The sequence below is a fragment of the Mesitornis unicolor genome, unplaced genomic scaffold (genome assembly GCF_000695765.1).
Source record: "Mesitornis unicolor isolate BGI_N332 unplaced genomic scaffold, ASM69576v1 scaffold19956, whole genome shotgun sequence".
Taxonomy (NCBI): domain Eukaryota; kingdom Metazoa; phylum Chordata; class Aves; order Mesitornithiformes; family Mesitornithidae; genus Mesitornis; species Mesitornis unicolor.
This window is the reverse complement of record NW_010189122.1, coordinates 1-20,078: the sequence shown is the minus strand read 5'-3', so window position 1 is coordinate 20,078 and position 20,078 is coordinate 1. Positions and strand designations below refer to the sequence as shown.

General features: G+C 39.5%; 1 protein-coding gene across 1 annotated transcript in view; it reads left to right on the top strand.

Moving 5' to 3' along the window:
- Positions 1 to 19,296, top strand: part of AP3D1 (adaptor-related protein complex 3, delta 1 subunit) — a gene marked incomplete at its 3' end in the record, with an annotated part of 28,068 nt that extends 8,772 nt beyond the window's left edge. Inside the window, exons 2-17 of the mRNA XM_010185975.1 lie at positions 5,262 to 5,357; positions 6,044 to 6,124; positions 6,882 to 6,962; positions 8,544 to 8,651; positions 9,008 to 9,137; positions 10,488 to 10,627; positions 10,894 to 10,967; positions 12,831 to 12,880; positions 14,551 to 14,600; positions 15,009 to 15,057; positions 15,870 to 16,015; positions 16,790 to 16,938; positions 17,031 to 17,261; positions 18,152 to 18,383; positions 18,881 to 19,026; positions 19,155 to 19,296. Of these exons, the coding sequence (XP_010184277.1) occupies positions 5,262 to 5,357; positions 6,044 to 6,124; positions 6,882 to 6,962; positions 8,544 to 8,651; positions 9,008 to 9,137; positions 10,488 to 10,627; positions 10,894 to 10,967; positions 12,831 to 12,880; positions 14,551 to 14,600; positions 15,009 to 15,057; positions 15,870 to 16,015; positions 16,790 to 16,938; positions 17,031 to 17,261; positions 18,152 to 18,383; positions 18,881 to 19,026; positions 19,155 to 19,296 (1,905 nt within the window). The remainder of the gene's footprint in view (positions 1 to 5,261; positions 5,358 to 6,043; positions 6,125 to 6,881; positions 6,963 to 8,543; positions 8,652 to 9,007; positions 9,138 to 10,487; positions 10,628 to 10,893; positions 10,968 to 12,830; positions 12,881 to 14,550; positions 14,601 to 15,008; positions 15,058 to 15,869; positions 16,016 to 16,789; positions 16,939 to 17,030; positions 17,262 to 18,151; positions 18,384 to 18,880; positions 19,027 to 19,154) is intronic.
- Positions 19,297 to 20,078: the final 782 nt, after the last annotated feature.

Sequence of the window (20,078 nt, the reverse complement as noted above, 5' to 3'; positions counted from 1 at the left end):
AATAAATTAAAAAGTAGCTTTGCCTCCACGAGGTCTCTGTGGTATAGCTGCCTTTTGTGTTAGGTGGCTTGCATCCCACAGGTAGTATTTCTTAAGATAATAAAAATAGGGAAAGGCAGTTGTTGCTGATTTTCTGGAAGTTGGAGCGGTGGGCATCTTCCTCTCATGTGAGATCGTCATGTGCTTGCTCTCAATGTGATTTCATGGAGTTAATGCCAAGCATATGTCTCAAGTGCAAAAAAAAAGATAAATCCTACAGTGCTTAAACCAAAATAAATGTCATAGTTTGTGCTTATTTCAGTTATTTAGGTTTATGTTCTACTTACTCCAAACTTTTCCTGTTTTAGAATGGTGTAGTTACGCATTATATCAGATCATATCTTGCTCTTTGTGTGTTCACTGTTAATCATCCTTTCCTTAAAACACTGTATTTAACCCTGAAAGGGCAAGAAGAACTCATAAGGACTAATATTCACTTACATTTTGCCATTTTCTGTGGGTGGGAAACACTTTGCTGTTGCAGTGAATGAAAGCTTTGAATCTCTCATCACCTGCAGCAGATCCAGTGGATTGAGGCTGGATCTTGGCAAGGACTGTGAAGGATTCTGTTGCCTTTGGTTTGCGGGGCTGTAACCCAAAGGGGTAAGAACAGGAGTTTGCCATCTCTCAATTTTGGAAGGTGGTTTCTGGTTGAGATAAGAATACAGCTTCTTTAAGACTATTAGAAATTAATAGCTTTAATCATTAGACTTAACGTAAAGGTTCTCCAATGATAGCCTTTCTAATTGTTAGTGTCTTCTCATCAGCCAGCAAAAGTACAATATAGAGAGTCACATTTCCTTGGAATGTAATTGTTGTTCAGTAGGATTAGTGATTTTTCAACATCGTTCACGTATTGCTTGGAAAAAAAATCTCATTTTTTTTTTTTGTGAACCTCTCCGAAATTGTCAGCAAACCCCAAGCTCTGTCTTGGCTGGAGCTTCGAGTAAGGTTATAGTGATTTTTCAAGTTAATTCAAGAAACGTGGCTTGGGAAAGGAAAAATCCTATAAACTGACGTTTTGGCTTCTTACCATGACCCACTTTTCTCTTTGTCCCTCCCTTTGTTTCAAAGGGATTGTGTCTTAGGTTCTTGATACCTTCATTCTTGTTTTAGCCACTCATGCTAGTCTAAATGCACATATTTTCTGGGTGAGGTCTTAGCATTCTTGAGGAATTTGGACTTATTTTAAAAATTAGGTTGTGTATTTTGTTAATGGATATAAAGCACTTTCTGCATCTGTTTGGTGGAATACATTAAAAATATGGCAGTGCCGCCTTTGTGCTGTATTCACAGCATTGTCGAGTAATTAGCACTAACATCTGCATGCTTTCCTTGGGTTTTGGCTGTGCTGCTTGGAGCGTGTTTCTGTAATCTTCCCCCTTCTGAGGGATGTGCGACGGAAAACAATCACCCAAGTGGTTGCTATAGCATTTCATTAAGGAGCCTTTTCCACTGAGCTGGGAAAGGCTCCTTTCCCACTTGGCAGCCATGCCCAGAGAAAAGAGCTCCTCTCAGCTCTTTTCCCTGTGTTATCATATGCCCTTCAGCTTTTGCCTGCAGATTCGCAGCTTTGCCTGTGTTGCCATCATCCTGAGCATGTTTTTTCCCTTAATGGCTCCGTTTGTTCTCGACTACACCAGGAGTGAAAAGCTGCCTTATAATTGCTCAAAGCAGTCTGGTTGTGAATGTCCAAAGGTCTATAAATATTGTGACTTAGGAGTGCTCCTCGGCTGACCAGTCAAAAGGTGTGAGCAATTGAGTGGCATCCCAGCAAAACTTCAAGTAAGACTGTCATGGAATTAGTAAGGAATTGATAGTTAAGAAATCAATTGATTTTGTAAATGAACACTGTGAGTGTAAATGGACTCTGAAGTATTTTCCTTTTACGTTCCTTTCTTCATGGGATCTCAAAAGCATTTAAGGAAAAACTGAGCAAGTTACATCCTGGGAAGTATTTATTTCTAATTACCTCTCTAGGGAATTGCTGTATTAGAAGAATTTATACAAAAACTGTCAGTGAATCAGTTCTGAGAAAGATACCCACATTTTGTCCTGTTTTGGTATGTAAATGTTTGGGGTTTTTTTTCCCTGCAAATATTTAGGCCTTGCTGAGTGACGACCATTTTTTCTTCATAGCATCAAGTGGTTGTTCTCCCTCTTGCTCTCCAGTTTGGCTGTGTGGATTGAGGAGCTGCAGGCTGCAGTGTGGGGCCTAAGGGTATTGCTCAGTGTTGAAATGCTTCAGTGCAGCCTCCTGTCTGGCGCTTTGCAGAGGTCAGCATTTCCACCAGCCAGAGAGTGGGGAAGAGCTTTGCTAAAGATCCACGCATGCGTACTCATTCCCTTCGTGTTTATGTAGGTGTTAAATGTGGTAGCCAGTCTAGCTAGAGTGTGGTGGTTGGGGTTTGGATTTAAGTGGGAGACTAAATAGATCAGTTTTCTTCATATTCTTCATATTCACAACAGTGCTACTCCACAGAGATTAACAAAAAGTTAATACCTGCTGATCCTTTAAAGCTTTCTATATATAGGGTCTTTCATTCCTTGTAGTCTTTTAGGATTTGAAGTATAGCTATTTTGGAAGGACTTCTTTCTGCTCTTTAGAACCCCATATTTTAGTTTGACTTCTGTAATATACTTTTCCAAAAGTCGTTCTTTATGTTAGACTCGTTGGTAGAGAGGGGTTTGCCTGCAAGCCACTGGGGCCATCAAGTGGGGCTGGTGACTCAGGAGCCTCTATTTGGCCGTGCCAAGGATGTACGTTACTGAACTGTTCCATTTTTTTTTTTCTTTCCCTTCCTGGTCACACAGTGGTTTGCATTCAACTCCCAAGAGGCTTCTAGGGAAACGTAAGCTACTGTTTAAACAGTTGTGGGATGGATGCTGTGGGAAATGACAGTAGTTCTTTCTGGTTCTGGACATAAAGAGTGAGAATCTGCATGTTCACGTTGTCCACCGATAGCCGGTGCTGGCCAAGATGTGGCAGTGAGATACACGTGAAGGATTCTGTGGCACTGTTCCAGCGTGCTCCTACGTGTGCATAAAATATTCAAGGCCAGGGACAAAGCATTTCTAGAATCAGTCTCATGTTGTGGAGGTTATTATTTCAGCATCTCTGCTCAAGTATTTATTTTCTGTTACTAGAAGGATTTTTTTAGTTGATACTCAGGAATTTAAACTTCCCATGGGAGTTGTCCAGACCTAAATTACTCTCAGGCAATGGGTTTAGAATCCCAAATCTTCTGCTTCTAGGAAGAAGACACCTGAACTATATGTGGTTGAGAGTTTGGGGGTTATGGCATCTCCAGTTTTGGCAGATGTATCTGGTTGGATAGATGGGAATCTCTGTAGAGGAAGGGTTACTTGGTGTTCAGCATGCCCTCCCTTAACATGAAAATCCTCATTGCAAACATAGTATTTCTACTCCAAATCCAGGCATTTAGGAGTAACTTAAATTTCCTCAAGTAAATTCTTTTGTCAGCTTGCTTTCGTCAGACCTTCCGAGTTACATTGTGCTGGAGAGCAGCGCTGTTGTTTGAGGGACTTCAGTCAGCTGCAGGAATGGCTCAGACAGGAGCTCTGTGAAGGTCAACGACGACTCTTACTAAAAGCCTCAAAATAAGAAACGTGGTTCCCTCTGAGCTCCTTGCCAGTGCCATGGAGGAGCTGGTTTTTATCCCTCTGTAAGTGCAAGGTTTGAGAGAAAAGCCAAATAATGATTCTGCTGATATAGAAGCTGTTAAAACAGTGAAGCTGCTGCTCCTCTGAATTGTGTGTATTCACTGCGCGTCCTGATGGCGATTCCGATTCTGGTATCGCCAGACTCTGAATGATGGCAGTAAATTGTCGGTGCGTGACTGCTGCTTGGAGGATGAAGTCCCTTCATTAAAATTCAGTTGCTGCCTTTGCTCACCTGGATCACTGCAGTGTTTCTTTGCACTACAGACCTTGTACAATTTCTTCTTGCTGTCACCTGCTATTTATTAAAAATAACATTTTCTGCTTCTAGCAGCAAACTTTTATGACTTGAAGCATGGCTGTCACTCGAGGACATTGTAAAAGATCAAGAAATGGTTAGGATAATACACTAAATTTAGTGTAGAGGGCAGAAATGTTAATTAAAAGCAGGCCAGTAGACTTATGCATTGAAAATATCTTTTGGGTGGAAGGTAGTGGTATTCAGGCAGAATTTTACTTTGGAACTAGGTCATCTGTCTCTGACCTGGTTACTCTGGCAGTTGGTTTATTTATATTGAATATGAAATGCCCTGGTGCATGTATGGCTTTCTAAGGAGAGATTATTTCTCTGCTGTTAAATTTTCATGATTTCCATAGCAGATACTTTCAGTTCTTAAATCATAATTAATTGTGAACTGAAGGAATCTCTGACTATGCTAAGCCTACTTCTAGAGAAAAATGTGTACAGATATTTTTAAACCATGCATTTGCCACATCCCTCCCACAAGCCCAGACATGATTGTCTGGAAAGAAATGAAGGACCAATATTTAAATGTAAACATTGTGACATTTGGCTCTCTGAATTACTGAGGAATTTGTACAAATAACTGTTACTTATCAAAATATGTAAATGGCAAAATGGCTCATCTGAGTGGTGAACCAGGGAGGGGGTGTCCTTGTGTGGTTGAGGCCAGAAGTACATGTACCCCGTATGAAATCTGGCTGTTGTGGGCGCACATCTGCAGTGCCATCTCTATACAGCGTGCCCAAAGGCAGAGTAACTCATAGTGTTTTCATCACTCACCTTAAATTTGTGGGCTATTAATAGAGTTTGACATAGTTTATTCTAGACACGTAATGAATGGGTGATCTCTGCCTTCCCGTTGAGGTAAGCGACTCGTCTGTGTTCTAGAAATGGTTGAACTTGGGTTTTTTTAGACTCCAAGGTACCTGATCTCCATTGAACAACTGTTTTTCACAAATCTTTGTAACTAGAGCTCTGGGCTGAGCAGTGCAATAGCGAGGGAGAGGAGGGAAACCTACTGAAGAAACATCTCGGGGTACTTTTGGGTTTGTAATAGAGTTGTGATGTTTCTTGTTAATGAGCACTTCTGTCAGAATTAAGTGGTTACCTCAACTCTGTGTGTGTGTGAGGTTTGGTGCTTGCGAATGATGAGTTCTGCTGCTTTTTCCCTGCTATCATGCTGGAATTCTATAAAACTGGTAAATAAGCATAAATTTGTCTTGTTTATTTTCCCCAGGCAAAATACATCTCCCAGTGCATCGATGAGATCAAGCAGGAGCTAAAGCAGGATAACATTGCAGTGAAAGCAAATGCCGTCTGCAAACTTACATATGTAAGTGCCGTGCTGAGATGCGATGTAATTGCATCTTCATTTTTTCTTTCTTGCTGACTAGGAGGTGGTTTTTGGTCTGAATGTCTGCTTTCCTTAGGCTAGTGTAAGTGCAGGCTGCAGGCGAAAATGCTCCTACCCGTGTCTGACGTCAGAGGCTGCATATTCCCATTCTGTTCCTTGTGCCAGCACTAGTGTTGGTACCATTTTGTTTTATTGCAATAGGTCAGGAAGCTAATCTGATTTAAAACTAATCCAATTTAAAGTGGTTTTCAACTGGATTGTTTCTTATTACACAGTCGCATGAACACTTGAAACTGGTGTTTGTTTCTCTTTGTGCAGTACTTTGTCACAAAGGAGAGGAGGGAAATACTGTTTAAGAATTATTTTTTGTGGTTCTCTCCTGCTTTTTATAAAAAAATTCAGGAAAAAATCCCTTCATAATGATGCTTATACAGCTGCATACATAGTACCTGGAATTAATGCAAACTATTTAAAACTTGCTCCTGGTGGAACTTCAAGACTTCTTTCACTCACTGCGAGTGGCGTAGAGTGTAACATTACTCATAATCTTGAGATGTCTTGTATTATTTTTGGACTCTTGCTGCATCTTCAGTTTTGTGAGGTATCTTGACCTATTTTGAGTCTCTTATTTCAAAAGTTTGTTATCTTGGCTTTTCTCCCCACAGTTACAGATGCTGGGCTATGACATCAGTTGGGCTGCTTTCAATATTATTGAAGTCATGAGTGCATCAAAGTTTACATTCAAAGTGAGTTCTCTGTGTAACTGCAACTGTACTTGCCAAGCTGTTTTGTTACTGTATTTAATGAATGCGTCAGTACATCATCTTTGGGTTTGCTTTCTCCAACACAGAAAGGCAGTAGACTGCATTTGTTTCTAGTAAATGGATGATACACAGTCTGCTTCTGTAGGCTTTTTCTACGAGATGTTTGACAATAGCTGTCAGATGTCTGTTGTGAAAAAACAGGGTATTTTTATGTGAAGACCACCTCAGATTCCTAGTAACAGACATATTTTATTTTGTAATAGCTTTATAATTTTTCCTGACAGGTTTTGTTCATTGCTCTGTGCTGCAGACCTTTTCCACCAAACAGGGTGGAATATTACTTCATAAGAAATAGTTTCCAAATAGGGCTTTTGTACCTGAAAGTCAGGAGTCCACGCAGACAAAATAAATGTAATATTCTCCATTTCTGCCACTGACAATCCTACCTTATTTCTACATCTTTGTGGTCGTTGAACCTGTATGTTCTAACACAGTAGAGAAGGTGAAGCTAGTTTTATTATCCTTAAGACAGATGTGGTATCACTAGAGATGTAACTTGTCTGAGATTATTCTCTCCTGATATAAACCTTTTCTAGAGAACCCTGTCATGCCTTTTCTGTTGTCTAAACCTCCTGCCTAATTGTTCATCTTTTTAATATTGCTTATCAAGCTACCTGTTGTGGTTCATCTAAACATTGTCTAAACTTACTTTAATTTTTTTCTCCCTGCCTTTTTTCAGCGAATCGGTTACCTAGCTGCCTCTCAGTGCTTTCACGAAGGGACTGATGTAATTATGTTGACTACTAATCAGATCCGAAAGGTAAAGTTTTTACTTCAGTTCTTAAATTTTTTCTGACCCTGCCCCTCTGCTTGTATTTTCAAATCTGTACAAAGTATTTCTCTTTTAGGAATATAAAGGTGTTTAAGTAGAATTATGTTTACTTGGTTCACAGTATACTCTCATTCCACAAGCTGAAGGATTGATTAAATACTCTGGAGCTGTCCATAGGCTTCCCTCGTGCTGTCTTATACCAGCTCTGTGTTTATTCAACAGTAACCTTTATTAATATTCCCAGTCTCTTGGGCAGTGCTTATCAGAATGTAATGGGTAAGAAAAATGTCCCCATTCCTCAAGTAAAATGAGCGGTCGCCTAGCTCCACAAAATTGGTATTTGTGGGGGCCTGTTTTCTTCTGGTAGTGACAGATCAGGCTTTTGATTTGTTTGGTATAATTGTGGGAAGTTATCCAGTATCTTCCTTATCTTTTACCTTTTATGTCTTAAAGTATTCTGCTCAGACAAGTGCATATTTGTAATAACATCCATACTGAATTGCAGTCACTAGACTAATTCTTAGGTTTTGTGCCTGGGTTTTTACTTAAAAAGCATCTTTATTTATGCCTTTTCATGTTTCATTGATCTTGGAACTTTGTATTTTAAGGGGTTACCAGTTCTCAGTATGTGTTAAAGCCTGAATGAATTGCAGTTTTGTTGCTCCTAAAGAAGTAGATTCATTATTTTCGAAGTCAAATCTAATCCCCTACCACCTGCAAAAGGTTTTGAAATGAGATGCAAATGGCACAGAACCCTGAAGGCTTGACTATGTTTAGCTCCTAAGGCAGCCTCCATGTACATGTGAATCTGGACAGTTAATTTCGGTAGTTCATGTGGGAATGCTCGGTGCAGTTCACTTCGTATTCTTGTTTCATAATAACTGCAGTTTAGATTGATCCTGTATTCAATGAGAGCTGGTTTTATAATCCATGCTTGAACATAGATATGAATATTAATATTGGTAAGAGTCTGAAGCTTAGAAAAACCTGAAAGACTATGTGCGATACTGACTACAAATAAGTCCAAATAAATAAATAGTCCAATAAAATGTGTTTTGTCTTTATGGACTGGAAGTTACGGTGCTGCCAGCAGCTTGGAAGAAATATCATCTCATTTCTCTAATAGAGAGACTAAGCTAGGCCACTGTTAAGCACTCAGCAAGAGCACCTGCTCTCAATGAAGTTCTTGACAGTTGGGCTTTGGCTTAGCTGGCTTGGTACTTAACACCAAATTTTTAAAGTTTTAAACACATTTGTGATCATGCCATGAGTTTTACAAAGTTATTTGCCATGCCTGAAATACCACCAAGGTGCAATATCTCTCATTTCTTTTACATTGCAGTCATCCATCTATTGTTTAATTATGTTTCCTCATGCGCGTTATTAAACCTCAGGGTGGCTGTATTTTAGCAGGTGCTGAAGGACATTCCTGATGGTAGTTGTCAGAAGTATTCCCATGGAGTAGAAGCTCTGCTTCATATCTGTTGAGTGAATCAAATTAGTCTGAGAAAATTGTTTCTCAACATCCTGTGTGATCTTAAATTTTTGAGCCTGTTTTTCCTTTTTTAGGATCTGAGTAGCCCTAACCAGTATGATACTGGAGTTGCACTGACTGGCTTGTCCTGTTTTGTTACTCCAGATCTTGCCAGGGACTTGGCAAATGACATCATGACACTGGTGAGTTGATAAGATTGAAATAACTTTTTCCTGTAATTAAAAAATGTTAAATTGTTTAAATCTGGTAAAAATCTGTTGAATTTAGAACTGTTACCTGTGAAAACCAATGCTGTGTTCCTGTGGAGTTTTTGAGGAGCCTTTGCAGACTTTAGTGAACTCAAGGGGATTATCATGAATATTTCTGTTAGTTTTGGTTTTAAATAGCAGTACGTTGCTGTCCCCTCAAAGCTGATTTTTGTAAAAGTTGAATGTCCAAGGAAGAAATTTTGAGAAATGGGTATGGACATACAGACCTTGAGAAGAACTGTGGAAAGACAGATTTGCAAAGAGTCTGATTGCAATTGTTTCATTAACAGATGTCTCATACAAAGCCTTATATCAGGAAGAAGGCAGTGTTAATCATGTACAAAGTTTTTTTGAAATACCCAGAGTCCCTCCGTCCCGCATTTCCTCGCCTTAAAGAGAAACTTGAAGATCCAGATCCTGGTGAGTGGATTTTAGTCAATTACTTCTGCTCCAAAACACCTAGGTATATGTGCTTGTAGAGCTGGGGGAGAGAATAATACATGAAAAATGCTGCACTCATCTTTTGGGTGCCGATTTGCTTGTTTAATAGGGAGATGAACATATGAGAGTTTTCACAGATGTTGCTGTATTAAAAAAACATTCCTTAAAATGTCCAATTCTTCAAACCCAAAGCTGCTGAAACTATACCAGTGGATTAAACCTTCATTTCACAAAGCTACTTAGTGATTCCTGGTACTTCAGTTGATTTCAGGGTTTGTTTGAGGTTTTTTTGTTGTTTTCTGTGCTATTTTACAAAGCTGCAGCTATTGGCTTGCAATGGATGTATTTAAAATAATTTCACATCACTTACGATAGGGTTTTTTCCTCTATTTTTACAAATTTAAGCTTTGAGTCCAGACTGCTGTTTGGGCCCTTCAGTACCGTGTCAGTGCAATTCAGCTGCAGCACAGGAAGTCTGCAATTGCTCTGTATCATGGTCACACTTCTACTCAGTCTTCCCAGAAGGTGCTGGTCTCCCCTCACTGCACTAGAACGCTGTACACTTGTTTCAAGAATTCCTTGTGCAGTGCAGTTCTGAGATCTCCAGTTGATTTAGTTTGCGTGTTTAGAGGGAAAGAAATTAATTGTGTGTACTGGACTGATTTGGTGTGGGCGTGTAAGATGTGTCTTCCATGCACAGTGTTTTTGAAAAAAACAAAATGCACAGCACCTCCCACTACACCTGCAGACAGAGGAAGAAAATGTTGATGTATGATGCTTTATGGAAAAAAGGGCTGCTCTCTGCTAGAAAACCCACGCTATCTAGACTAAAAAATCACAAGCTGAGAACAATCAATTTAGAGACTGAGCACTCAGAAAGGAATTAACTTGCCCAGTCAGATTGTTTAAAGATTCATTATTTTTGTGGAGCATGTCTGAACAATACATTAAAAAGAAACAAATGTGTTTTGAAACTTTATGGTGAGTAGGATTATTGATTATTTTGTTGTTTGTGTCCCACTGCTATCCTCGATGAAGAGGGAAGGATGCCAGCAGTGTCCTGTTCTTTCTAATACTGGACCCAAAGCAGATACCTAAATAGCTGATATATTAGAAAATAGCCAAAATTAGATAAATTCCTTCCTCAGTTTGTTTTTGCATTCCTGTGGTTATTTCATTGCCTCGTGGTTGGTAATGAAGCTGAACCATTCCTGTTGGACACACAAGTCTGAATATTCAGCTGCTTTTGTTCTGGGAGTTCTGCTCCAGAAACTTCAATTACAATTAAGGTACTGATGAGATTTCTGCTTTTCCCACACTTTTTCCCAGGTGTGCAGTCTGCTGCAGTAAATGTTATTTGTGAGCTGGCTCGACGCAATCCCAAAAACTACCTTTCCCTTGCTCCACTCTTTTTCAAGTTGATGACGTCGTCAACCAATAATTGGGTTCTCATTAAAATTATAAAACTGGCAAGTATTCTGGATCTATGTTTACAGGATTGGGGTTCTCATTAAATTACCTTGGGAGTGAAAATAGATTTCTTGCTGGGAAGTATAGTTACCATTCAATATGAAGAAAAAGAAATCAGGAATATATTCTGATGTTTGTGAGCGTAACCAAAGAGAGAATAATATTTTAATACAGCTTGGTTTAAATATAATGAGCTGCAATTTAAATCAAGTTTTTATAAAGCAGCTATTAAATCACTTTCTTGTCTGCACTTCTTTTTTAATAGTTTGGTGCTCTTACTCCATTAGAACCTAGGCTGGGAAAGAAACTGATTGAGCCTCTGACCAACCTCATCCATAGGTATGTTTGACAGATATTTCTTTATCCATTCAGGGTTGTGACGTGCCTGGTAGGTAGGTCAGTAGCTGCAGCTGTGCATGCATTTCTGAACTTTTTCTTGAGTCTCATATATTGGCTTCAAGTATCAAAGGATAATCGCATCGGGACTGTTTCTGAAAAACCTGAGTGGGAGAAAATACCTTAAAGGAAAGTCTTTGGGTGTCTGACTGTCAGCATGAATTTCTCCAAAGCATGCATGAAAATTGGAGCAATTTGCTTTCCTTTCACTTCATTTTAAGCCAGAAATGACTGTGGAGAATATATAAAAACTCTGACTTAAAAAAGGCTCAGCTGTGTGTTTGCCGCTTCTGTTCACATACACATTTGATACTTGACTTTTCTGGAAGTGCCTTACCCACCAAAGCAGCGTGACAAGGAATATATTAAAGTTCTTTCTCCTGCCTGTCAGCCCAGACATGTTTTGGAAGAGACTACTTTAATATATATCCTAAATATAGATTAGATAAATTTGAAGATATTTCCTTATTCCTTGTTAAAGCTGGTTTGTAGTGTTGTTTTGGATCTTATTCTGAACTGAGATCAGAAAGTAGGTATCTTGAAGGGAATACATGTATTTTCCCAGTTACGAAAAGGCAGTGTGATCTTATGCACGAGTTGTTAAATTAAAAAGTTTGTTTCTCTTCGTGTGTCAGAACAAGAAGATAGATGGCAATGAGCAGATTTTAAATGGATATCTGTGTCGCCATGAGAGCAGCTCTAGCCAAACAATTTCTGTCCATCCTCCTAGTATACCTTTGAGGCTGGTTCAGAACAGCCCAGCCAGCAGCCTTGCCTCAAATACCTAAAGAAGAGTTTTTGCAGCAGTGACAAATCCATCCAAATTCACCAGAAGCAGTACTTTGCCAGAAAAAGCAGGAAGATGGACAGTATGTTTTCAATCCTGCCTCCACCTCCTCTCACCAACTCCTGCGTTAGTAATTCATTGTATTATTTATGAGGACTTAATCCTGTTTGGTTTGGTCTCCATTCAGTCATTTTGGATCTCATATCATTTACGCATAGGGCAAACCACCCTGCCATCCACCACAAAATGGATAAGGGGGCAAAAATGGTTGTTTTGGTTCTGATCATACTGGAGTATATGATGTGCTGGGTGACCTTCACGGCATTGCTCCTGCCTGCTGCCTCCAGAGCTGTTTGCTCCTTGCTTCTGGCGTCGGCTCCTTTGTTACTTTGAGCTTTGACAGGTTCGCTGCATTTCCCTCTTGTGTTGGTCAGGATTTAGAAGTACCTTTGAAATCCTCAGAATTGCACTGCATGTGTGTTCAACTGCCAGAAGTTGTCTTGAATTTAAGTTTTGGGGGAAATGAGACGTTGAAAATGGGTTGCTTGCTTATAAGGATGAGCGAGCACATACCTGCACGCTAGCAGAATGCTGTTTGTGTGTGACTCACTCGCTTTGGAGCAGAGACTTGAGCTTCTCCATCTGCCTGCCTTATCGTGGATTCTTGACCTTGGGCAGAGGATTTGATTTGATCCTTAGACAAGATTGCTTCAGTGCTCAGTAACCGGTACTGAGGTTCGGAGTAACCTCTTCCTTCCTCATCTCGTGTGTTACAGTGCTGTTATTTGCTGCTTCTTGGAGAAGATTATATTTTTATTAATTTTAACATTGAGTAGCCCTTCCCTCCCCCTGACAGTTTTTTGAGTGAAAATCATTTCATCTAGTCTGAAGATATGTTGAGCAGAATACTGGCAATTTCTTGTGTAATTAAAGGTGTTAACTAGCCCGAAGATATTGCTGACAACTCTTCAAAATGTGCTGGTTTATTCCTTATTTAAAACTCTTGCTTTCTCTTTCAGCACCTCAGCCATGTCTCTCTTATATGAATGTGTGAACACAGTAATAGCAGGTGAGAACTGAAGTTTGTAACCTAGAAAAGAATATGAACTTTGTCATCAATTAACACTATCTGTAAATCTTTTTTTAGCTCAACGTATTTTGTAACTGAAATAAGTTGCCTGACAAACTTTGATTTGTGTCACTGTGTAACTGTAACTGAAATCCTTGGTTGTCAGTCGATGAAGCTGAGTTACTATAGCTACGTTGTATTTGCTAAAGCATGAAACAATGTACTAACAAACAATGAGTAATTATTTATATGCAGGGTCCTAAATATTGCTAGAACTAGGAAAGGTACCAGCAGCAGTAGATTTAAAAAAACCTGATGCTTCATGGAAATTTTGACAAAGTATTCCTATGTGATAAATGAGCAGACTTATTTTTTTAATTCTACAGTTTCACAGCTTAAAAACTTGGTGTGAATCTTTAAAGGAGGTCATTGGAATAATTGATTTTTACAGTTTCAGTTTGTGGGGAAGGGTCATGAACTCCATGATGGAGATGGAGAGAGAAACAAGAGCAAAAAGGGACAACACAGTATTCCAGCTCAGACTTTGCACTTTTCTATCATAGTGTGGAAGTAGAGGGTTACTGACACCCACAGTTTGGCCATAGGTCTTGTCTCTCGTGGGTATTTTGGATAATGATGCAGGAATTTGCTGTACTGGGTCAGTTCAGAGAGGAAAAGGTCATCTGTTGTTACATTGTTCATTCCTTCAGGGAAATTTGAGCTGACGTTATGATGGGGGGGAAATAACACAGAGGTTAATTCCATTGTGGATAAGAGTGTGCTGCCCTGAGATGCAACAGGATAATTCTGTGGGTGAAAGGAAAATTCATGCACCTAGGACACCTCGGGGCCTGTTTGGGGACTGTAATATGAAACTCAAATTCAGAAAATGAGATGTGAAACTGTGAGCCTGTGTCAGAGCAGCGCCTTGCACCTATCAGCTCTCTGCACAACCCAAAATGATAGCATCCAACCCTCCTTCTCTGAAATGGAGGTCTGCAGGATTACAGAGAGCAAAATGCCACTGCACTTATTGGTCACTAAGGTTAGCATGTGTGAGATGCTCAGTAAGAGCTGGTGTTAGCTTGGACATGCTGCATGACAGCAGCAGTTAACAAGACAATGCCACCTTTTCTGCGGTGGGGTTGCGTGCTGCCCAATCTTTACAAATGTCCAATGTAATCTACAATAGGACCTGACTTTTTTGCCTGGAGTGTCTTGCTGGCTTGATTAAAACTCCAATCTAATTACATTAAACTCTAGGATCCAGTGCTGCATCTCATTATATTAGAGAAGTGCACACTTAAAAATTCAGCTGTACAGTAGCTGATGACAGCAGTCATGACTGCTGCGTGCTATTAGTAAAGTAAAACCTTAGCGAGAGCAAAGTGTAATGAAAAGCAGCTTTGACCTGGCTGTTCCGGTAGTTCCTACCTTTACACTTCTAGTTCCTGTCCTGCTATTATTACTCTAAACTATATGAAGCTATAGTTTATGTCACAACCTTCTCTCCTCCCCCCAGACCCCCAAAAAGTCCAAGCAGACAAACAACTGAATAAATTGCCATCTTTCCTTGTCAGCTGAGCTGGGTGTTGACCTTTAGATGCTCTGTTGCTGCATTCGTTCAGGACACAGAAATACTAACTGAAATTTGTGCTTGTGTGTTGCAGTCCTGATCTCGCTGTCCTCTGGGATGCCCAATCACAGCGCCAGCATCCAGGTACAGCGCTGGGTTTTGCTGGGCGGTATTTGTTCTGCTCTGCTGTGTAATACCAAGTGCCATGGAGAAATTGGACTGTGTTCCTCTGCCGAAAGTGAAAGCATTAGCTCCCTGAAGCACTCTCCTCCAGACTGAAGCATTTCCTATATAAATTCTCTTATTTCTTTTGCTTTAAATGCAGATTCTTCTCATTTAGTGTTTTCCTAACTCCTTTATTCAGTTGCTACTATCAATATAATCATATGGAGGTTTATTTTGTTTTGAAATCTGTTAATGCAACAAGACCTTTTACCTAGAGGCCCTGCGTCTTGGTCAGAATGCTTCCTTGTGTATTGAATAAATTTTATTAATTCTTTTAATTAAGACTTTTAAAGCTTGTAATAAACTTGACGTGGTCTTTTTTTCCAGCTTTGTGTTCAGAAGTTAAGGATATTGATAGAAGATTCGGACCAGAACTGTAAGTATGTTGCTTGTCTTCATGGAAGCTTTTAGAAACCAACAAATGGGGAGAAATGGCAGTGGTCTTAGAGCAATGAGCTGTTTCTCCACACAGCTTGTTCAGTATCGTAGTGCTTGGTTGGCTGTAAACAATTGCCTGGATTTTCAATGTGGAAATAATTTTTGATAGTGAGCACTTCTTTATAACGAGCTTTTTTAAAACAAATGAGATTGTTACGTGTGTGTTACATGGGTGTTTGCTTGTGGTCTTGTAAATTTTAAAGCAGTCACTTTCCATGCTTTGGGTTTTCCCTTTTTATAAACTTGCTGCTTGGAAAGTAGTGAGGGGTATTCAGCAGTGTAAGCGTGATAATAAAATGTAAGAATGCTTACTTATTTTAGCGACTGCAGAGAACACTGGGAAACATTTTTTTTGTGCAAACCTTTTTTCTTACTGTCTGATTTTTTTTCCATTGAGAACAGGGCTCCTACTTTGGTGTTTTTAAAGCTGTGTTCATCCCAGGATGCCTGTTCCCAAGACCCATAGTTTCTATATATTAAATACATATTTTTAAATCGGTGAGAAAACTTGGGGTGCAAGAAGACTGTGATGAAGATTATATATGTAAATACATGCCTGTATGTGGGGTTATGAAATTAAATACTGTAATCTGTGATACACTGTTTCTCCAAAATGCTTTTCCTCATCGCAGCTCTTTCCTCAAGTGTATTTAAGTTGGTTTCTGTAGAAGTGCTCAGTGTTACGATTTCATGCTCAACACAAAACAGTGTTTCTATATTTGGAAAGAAGTTTTATTTTTTCTTTCACAGTGAAATACCTGGGACTGTTAGCTATGTCCAAAATCCTGAAAACGCATCCTAAGTCAGTTCAGTCTCACAAGGATCTCATTCTCCAATGTCTGGATGACAAAGATGAGTCTATCCGACTCAGAGCTTTAGATCTGCTGTATGGCATGGTACGTTTCTACATCTGTTTCCTTTCCTCTCCAACCCCTGTGACCCTTTAGGAGCCTGATGTTTAAGGCAGTCGTGCAACTTTCTTTTCCCCTCTCCCCAGTAGTCTTGTGATAATGGCTCCTATGTCTTTTTGGGCACTTATGATAAGTAAAGGATCTGCATAGCATAAGAGGGCTTTAAAAACTTTGATTCAGACTGGAGTTTCTGAGTTCAGGCACTGTGGAAGTCACCCAGAAGGCTGCTTTTCCAATGCATAAGCTTCAGCTGCTCCTCCTATTACATAAATCTTTTGTTAGTGGTGTCTTTAACACGTACGTATTGAGAGATCATAGCTGGAAGCAGTGAGTTACAACAACTGGTGGTGTTTACTGAATATTTTGTTTTATTTAGACAAGTAAATTTCCAGAGTGAGTTAATACGGCTATGTTTTGAAATGCTAGAATTCTGTTGGGTGTTCAGGACAATTTTTTTTCCAAAGTTTAGAAGCAAAAAAAAAAATGTTTTAAACTATTAAATTTGCTACTTTGGCAGAAGATTATTCATTTTCTCCTAGGTTTCTGTATTGCTGCTAGTAATACTGATTCTGGTCTTGTGTACTTGTGTTGACTCTGCTTTAATAACAACATTGAAAAGAAATAAACAGGTTCCTTTTTCGATTGTGACTGAAATTGAGAGATAGAGAGGTGATTCTGGCTTGTTAACACATAACACAGGTCTTGACAGTATGGGAAATGGCCTAGTTGTGGTTCAACCCTTCAATAATTCTTTAACAGGTATCAAAGAAGAACTTGATGGAGATAGTGAAGAAACTGATGATTCACGTGGATAAAGCAGAAGGGACGACATACCGGGATGAGCTGCTGACCAAAATCATAGATATTTGTAGTCAGTCCAATTATCAATATATCACAAACTTTGAATGGTCAGTGTTTTTATGTGTTAGCTTTGAGATCATCAGCAATGATAATGCACAATTGTCTGCTGCTAAAATTGCATCTCTTTCACTTTTTGTAGGTACATAAGCATCTTGGTGGAGCTGACCCGGTTGGAAGGGACGCGGCATGGGCATCTTATAGCAGCTCAGATGTTAGATGTAGCTATCAGAGTTAAAGCCATTCGTAAATTTGCAGTTTCTCAAATGGCCATGCTTCTGGACAATGCTCATCTCATAGCCAGCAACACCCAGAGAAATGGGATCTGTGAGGTGCTTTATGCTGCTGCTTGGATATGCGGGGAGTTCTCCGAGTAAGTGCAAACAGAAAACCTGATGCACTTTGATCAGCTTTTTTTGGGCAAAGATTCAGGTCACTAAAAAGTATTTTTTTGGAGAGAAGGGTGGTTCAAAATACGCCCCCTAAAGCTAGCAAAATGTTTGCTTCTTCCTGTTCCCTCACCCCATAAGGCTCCTCAGCTGTTTCTAGCCAAGATGGATACTGCATTTTGAATATCTGCTTTTTTCTTGTCTCTGTAGTCCTGCCCACTCATGCAGGAAGGAATAGTGTTTATAAGCAGTAAGATCTTAAGACATTCAAGGAACTCCTTAGTCATGAAGGTCTAACCTCACTTACATCATAGGAAAAATATACAATCAACATGTTTGAGTGAGTTTTTGCTCTCCTCTCTCTTTTGCCCTTGTTGAAAGGCTTTTGCAGAACCTAATCTTTCTGAGAATTGGAAGTCATCTGCATTCTTTGCTGTGTATTAAGCATTGCCTACTAGGTTGTATTTTTGTTCAGTAAATGATTGGAAATACAACCTCACTGATGTGAGTGGTGAAGTACAGAACAGCAGCAAGGTAGTTTGGGCTGCTAGATGCAGACTGTCAATGGAGTTGGCACTTAGAAGTGCAATGCTTTGTTACTGGAGAGAATATCGAACTTGTAAAGGTGGAAACTGAGGTGTCCCGCTCCTTCTGTAAAAGGATAAAGCTGTAAATTATTCTTTGCCATGTTACTACTGTAATTTAGAAGGGGAAAATACGCAGAGAGCAAATGATTACATGTTTGTAGTCTGTCCTGTCTTTGTGTAGTACTTTGTACTGCAATCAAGATTTTTTAAAAATTCTTCTCTATGAAGACTGATGAAACACTGAAATTTCTCCATTCCTGTCTTTTCTATCCACTCTGTCTTTGCAGACACCTTGAAGAAGCGAACCAAACTTTAGAAGCAATGTTGAGGCCTAAAGTTACAACTCTGCCAGGCCACATCCAGGCAGTTTATGTCCAGAACATGGTGAAGCTCTATGCCTCCATCCTGCAGCAGAAAGAGCAATCTGGGGAAAAGGAAGCAGCTCAGGAAATTACACAGCTGATGATTGAGCGTTTGCCTCAGTTTGTGCAGAGTGCAGATCTAGAAGTTCAGGAGAGGGTAAGAGAACAAAATTACTTTGGAATTTATCATACAAGGTCTCTTGCTTGTCTTGGAGCATATCTGTATCTAAAGATAGGCGTGTTTTATATAAGCCATTGCTGTCAATGGAGTTGTGCATTTGTGCTGTACTTTGTGTAACTCAGTGAACGAGAAGCTGTAGAACTCGAGGGCTGGGAAGAGGGGTGGCGTTTCATGTCACAGCCCAGGTCTTATTCCAGTTCTGTACCACCTTTGAAAGCTGCTTGCAAGAATTTCACTCAAAACAATTTAATTTTAAAATTATGCAAGCACATAAGGACACAAAAAGGACACGGATAGAAGAGAGGGTTAACGTGGATTTTTTTTTTAACATTTGCTTTGAACCTGCATTTTATGCTGCTTCTCTAAATTTCCTTAATTGAGTAGAACAGTTATCTTTTGCTGACTTTCCTTGCAGTCAATTTTTTTGGTCCAATTAATATTAATTCTGAAATTACTTCTGCATTTGTTTTTAGGCTTCTTGTATCTTGCAACTAATAAAATACATTCAGAAGCTACAAATAAAAGAAGTACCTGTAGCTGAGGAAGTAATTGCCCTGTTTGCTGGTGAGCTGAACCCAGTGGCTCCTAAAGCACAGAAGAAAGTCCCAGTTCCGGAGGGGTAAGGTTCCTTCTCTCTCCCAGAGCCTTGTTTAAACTTTTAAATAGTAAAGCTAAGTATATGATGAGAAACACTGAAATACTCAGGGGTACTGAGCCAAGCTATTTGTTTACTGTAATTCTTACCAGCTTGGACCTGGATGCCTGGATCAATGAACCTCCATCAGACAGCGAGTCTGAAGATGAAAAGCCCAAAACAATTTTTCATGATGAGGAACAAAGGCATTCCAGACACAGACAGCCAGAAATAGATGAAGAGGAACTGGCCAGAGTGAGTGAATTCCCTACATAATTGAGTAGTAATGTTGTAAGTGCTGCTGAAACAGTTGGAGCTGTTGTGGATTCTCCATGTTGCCACAGAACCAATGATTTCATGTGAAAAAAATATATGTATTTGAATACAGGTATTTTTTTCAGGGATTGTGGAATGCATCCAATATGAAGTTCTCTTGGAAGTCTGGCTTGTCCAGATGGATGAAGATAAAAAATTTGCCCTTGTTAGGAGTTTTGAGCTCTCGTAAAAATCTGACCTGTAAACTGTGGTGTCTGGCGCAGTTCACTTTGAAGTAGAGGGTCTTCAGGGTGGATACTTGTGCTGAGCTCTGCAATTGTTTGGGTTTTTACACACCACCTCCATTTGGTGTACTTCTCTTACTCTGTGTGCTCTATATTGGCAGAAAAAGTAGCTCATGGATTCTAGCAGCTTCTGTGAATTACTGTGATGTGGCTGTTTTCAGTAGTGATGTCCCCTTTCCTGCTTCTGACCTTTTGTTTTCACAGAGAAAACTTTTTATTGATAAGAATCTTCACTTCTCCCTTTCTTTGCAAAAATGAAAACAGAAACATTTGAATTACCATCAAAATCTAGTCTCTCTAGTTTAGAAATAAAAAGCAAAGAAAGGATTTTCTAAGGAATATTAATTATAGCAGTAACAGTACTTGTTACATCCTAGGTTGTCTAGTAACTCAAAACTGGTTTATCATATTCAAGCTACTCTGTGCTAGTCTTTTTGCAAGTAGTTACATTCACAGAATCACAGAATATTAGAAGTT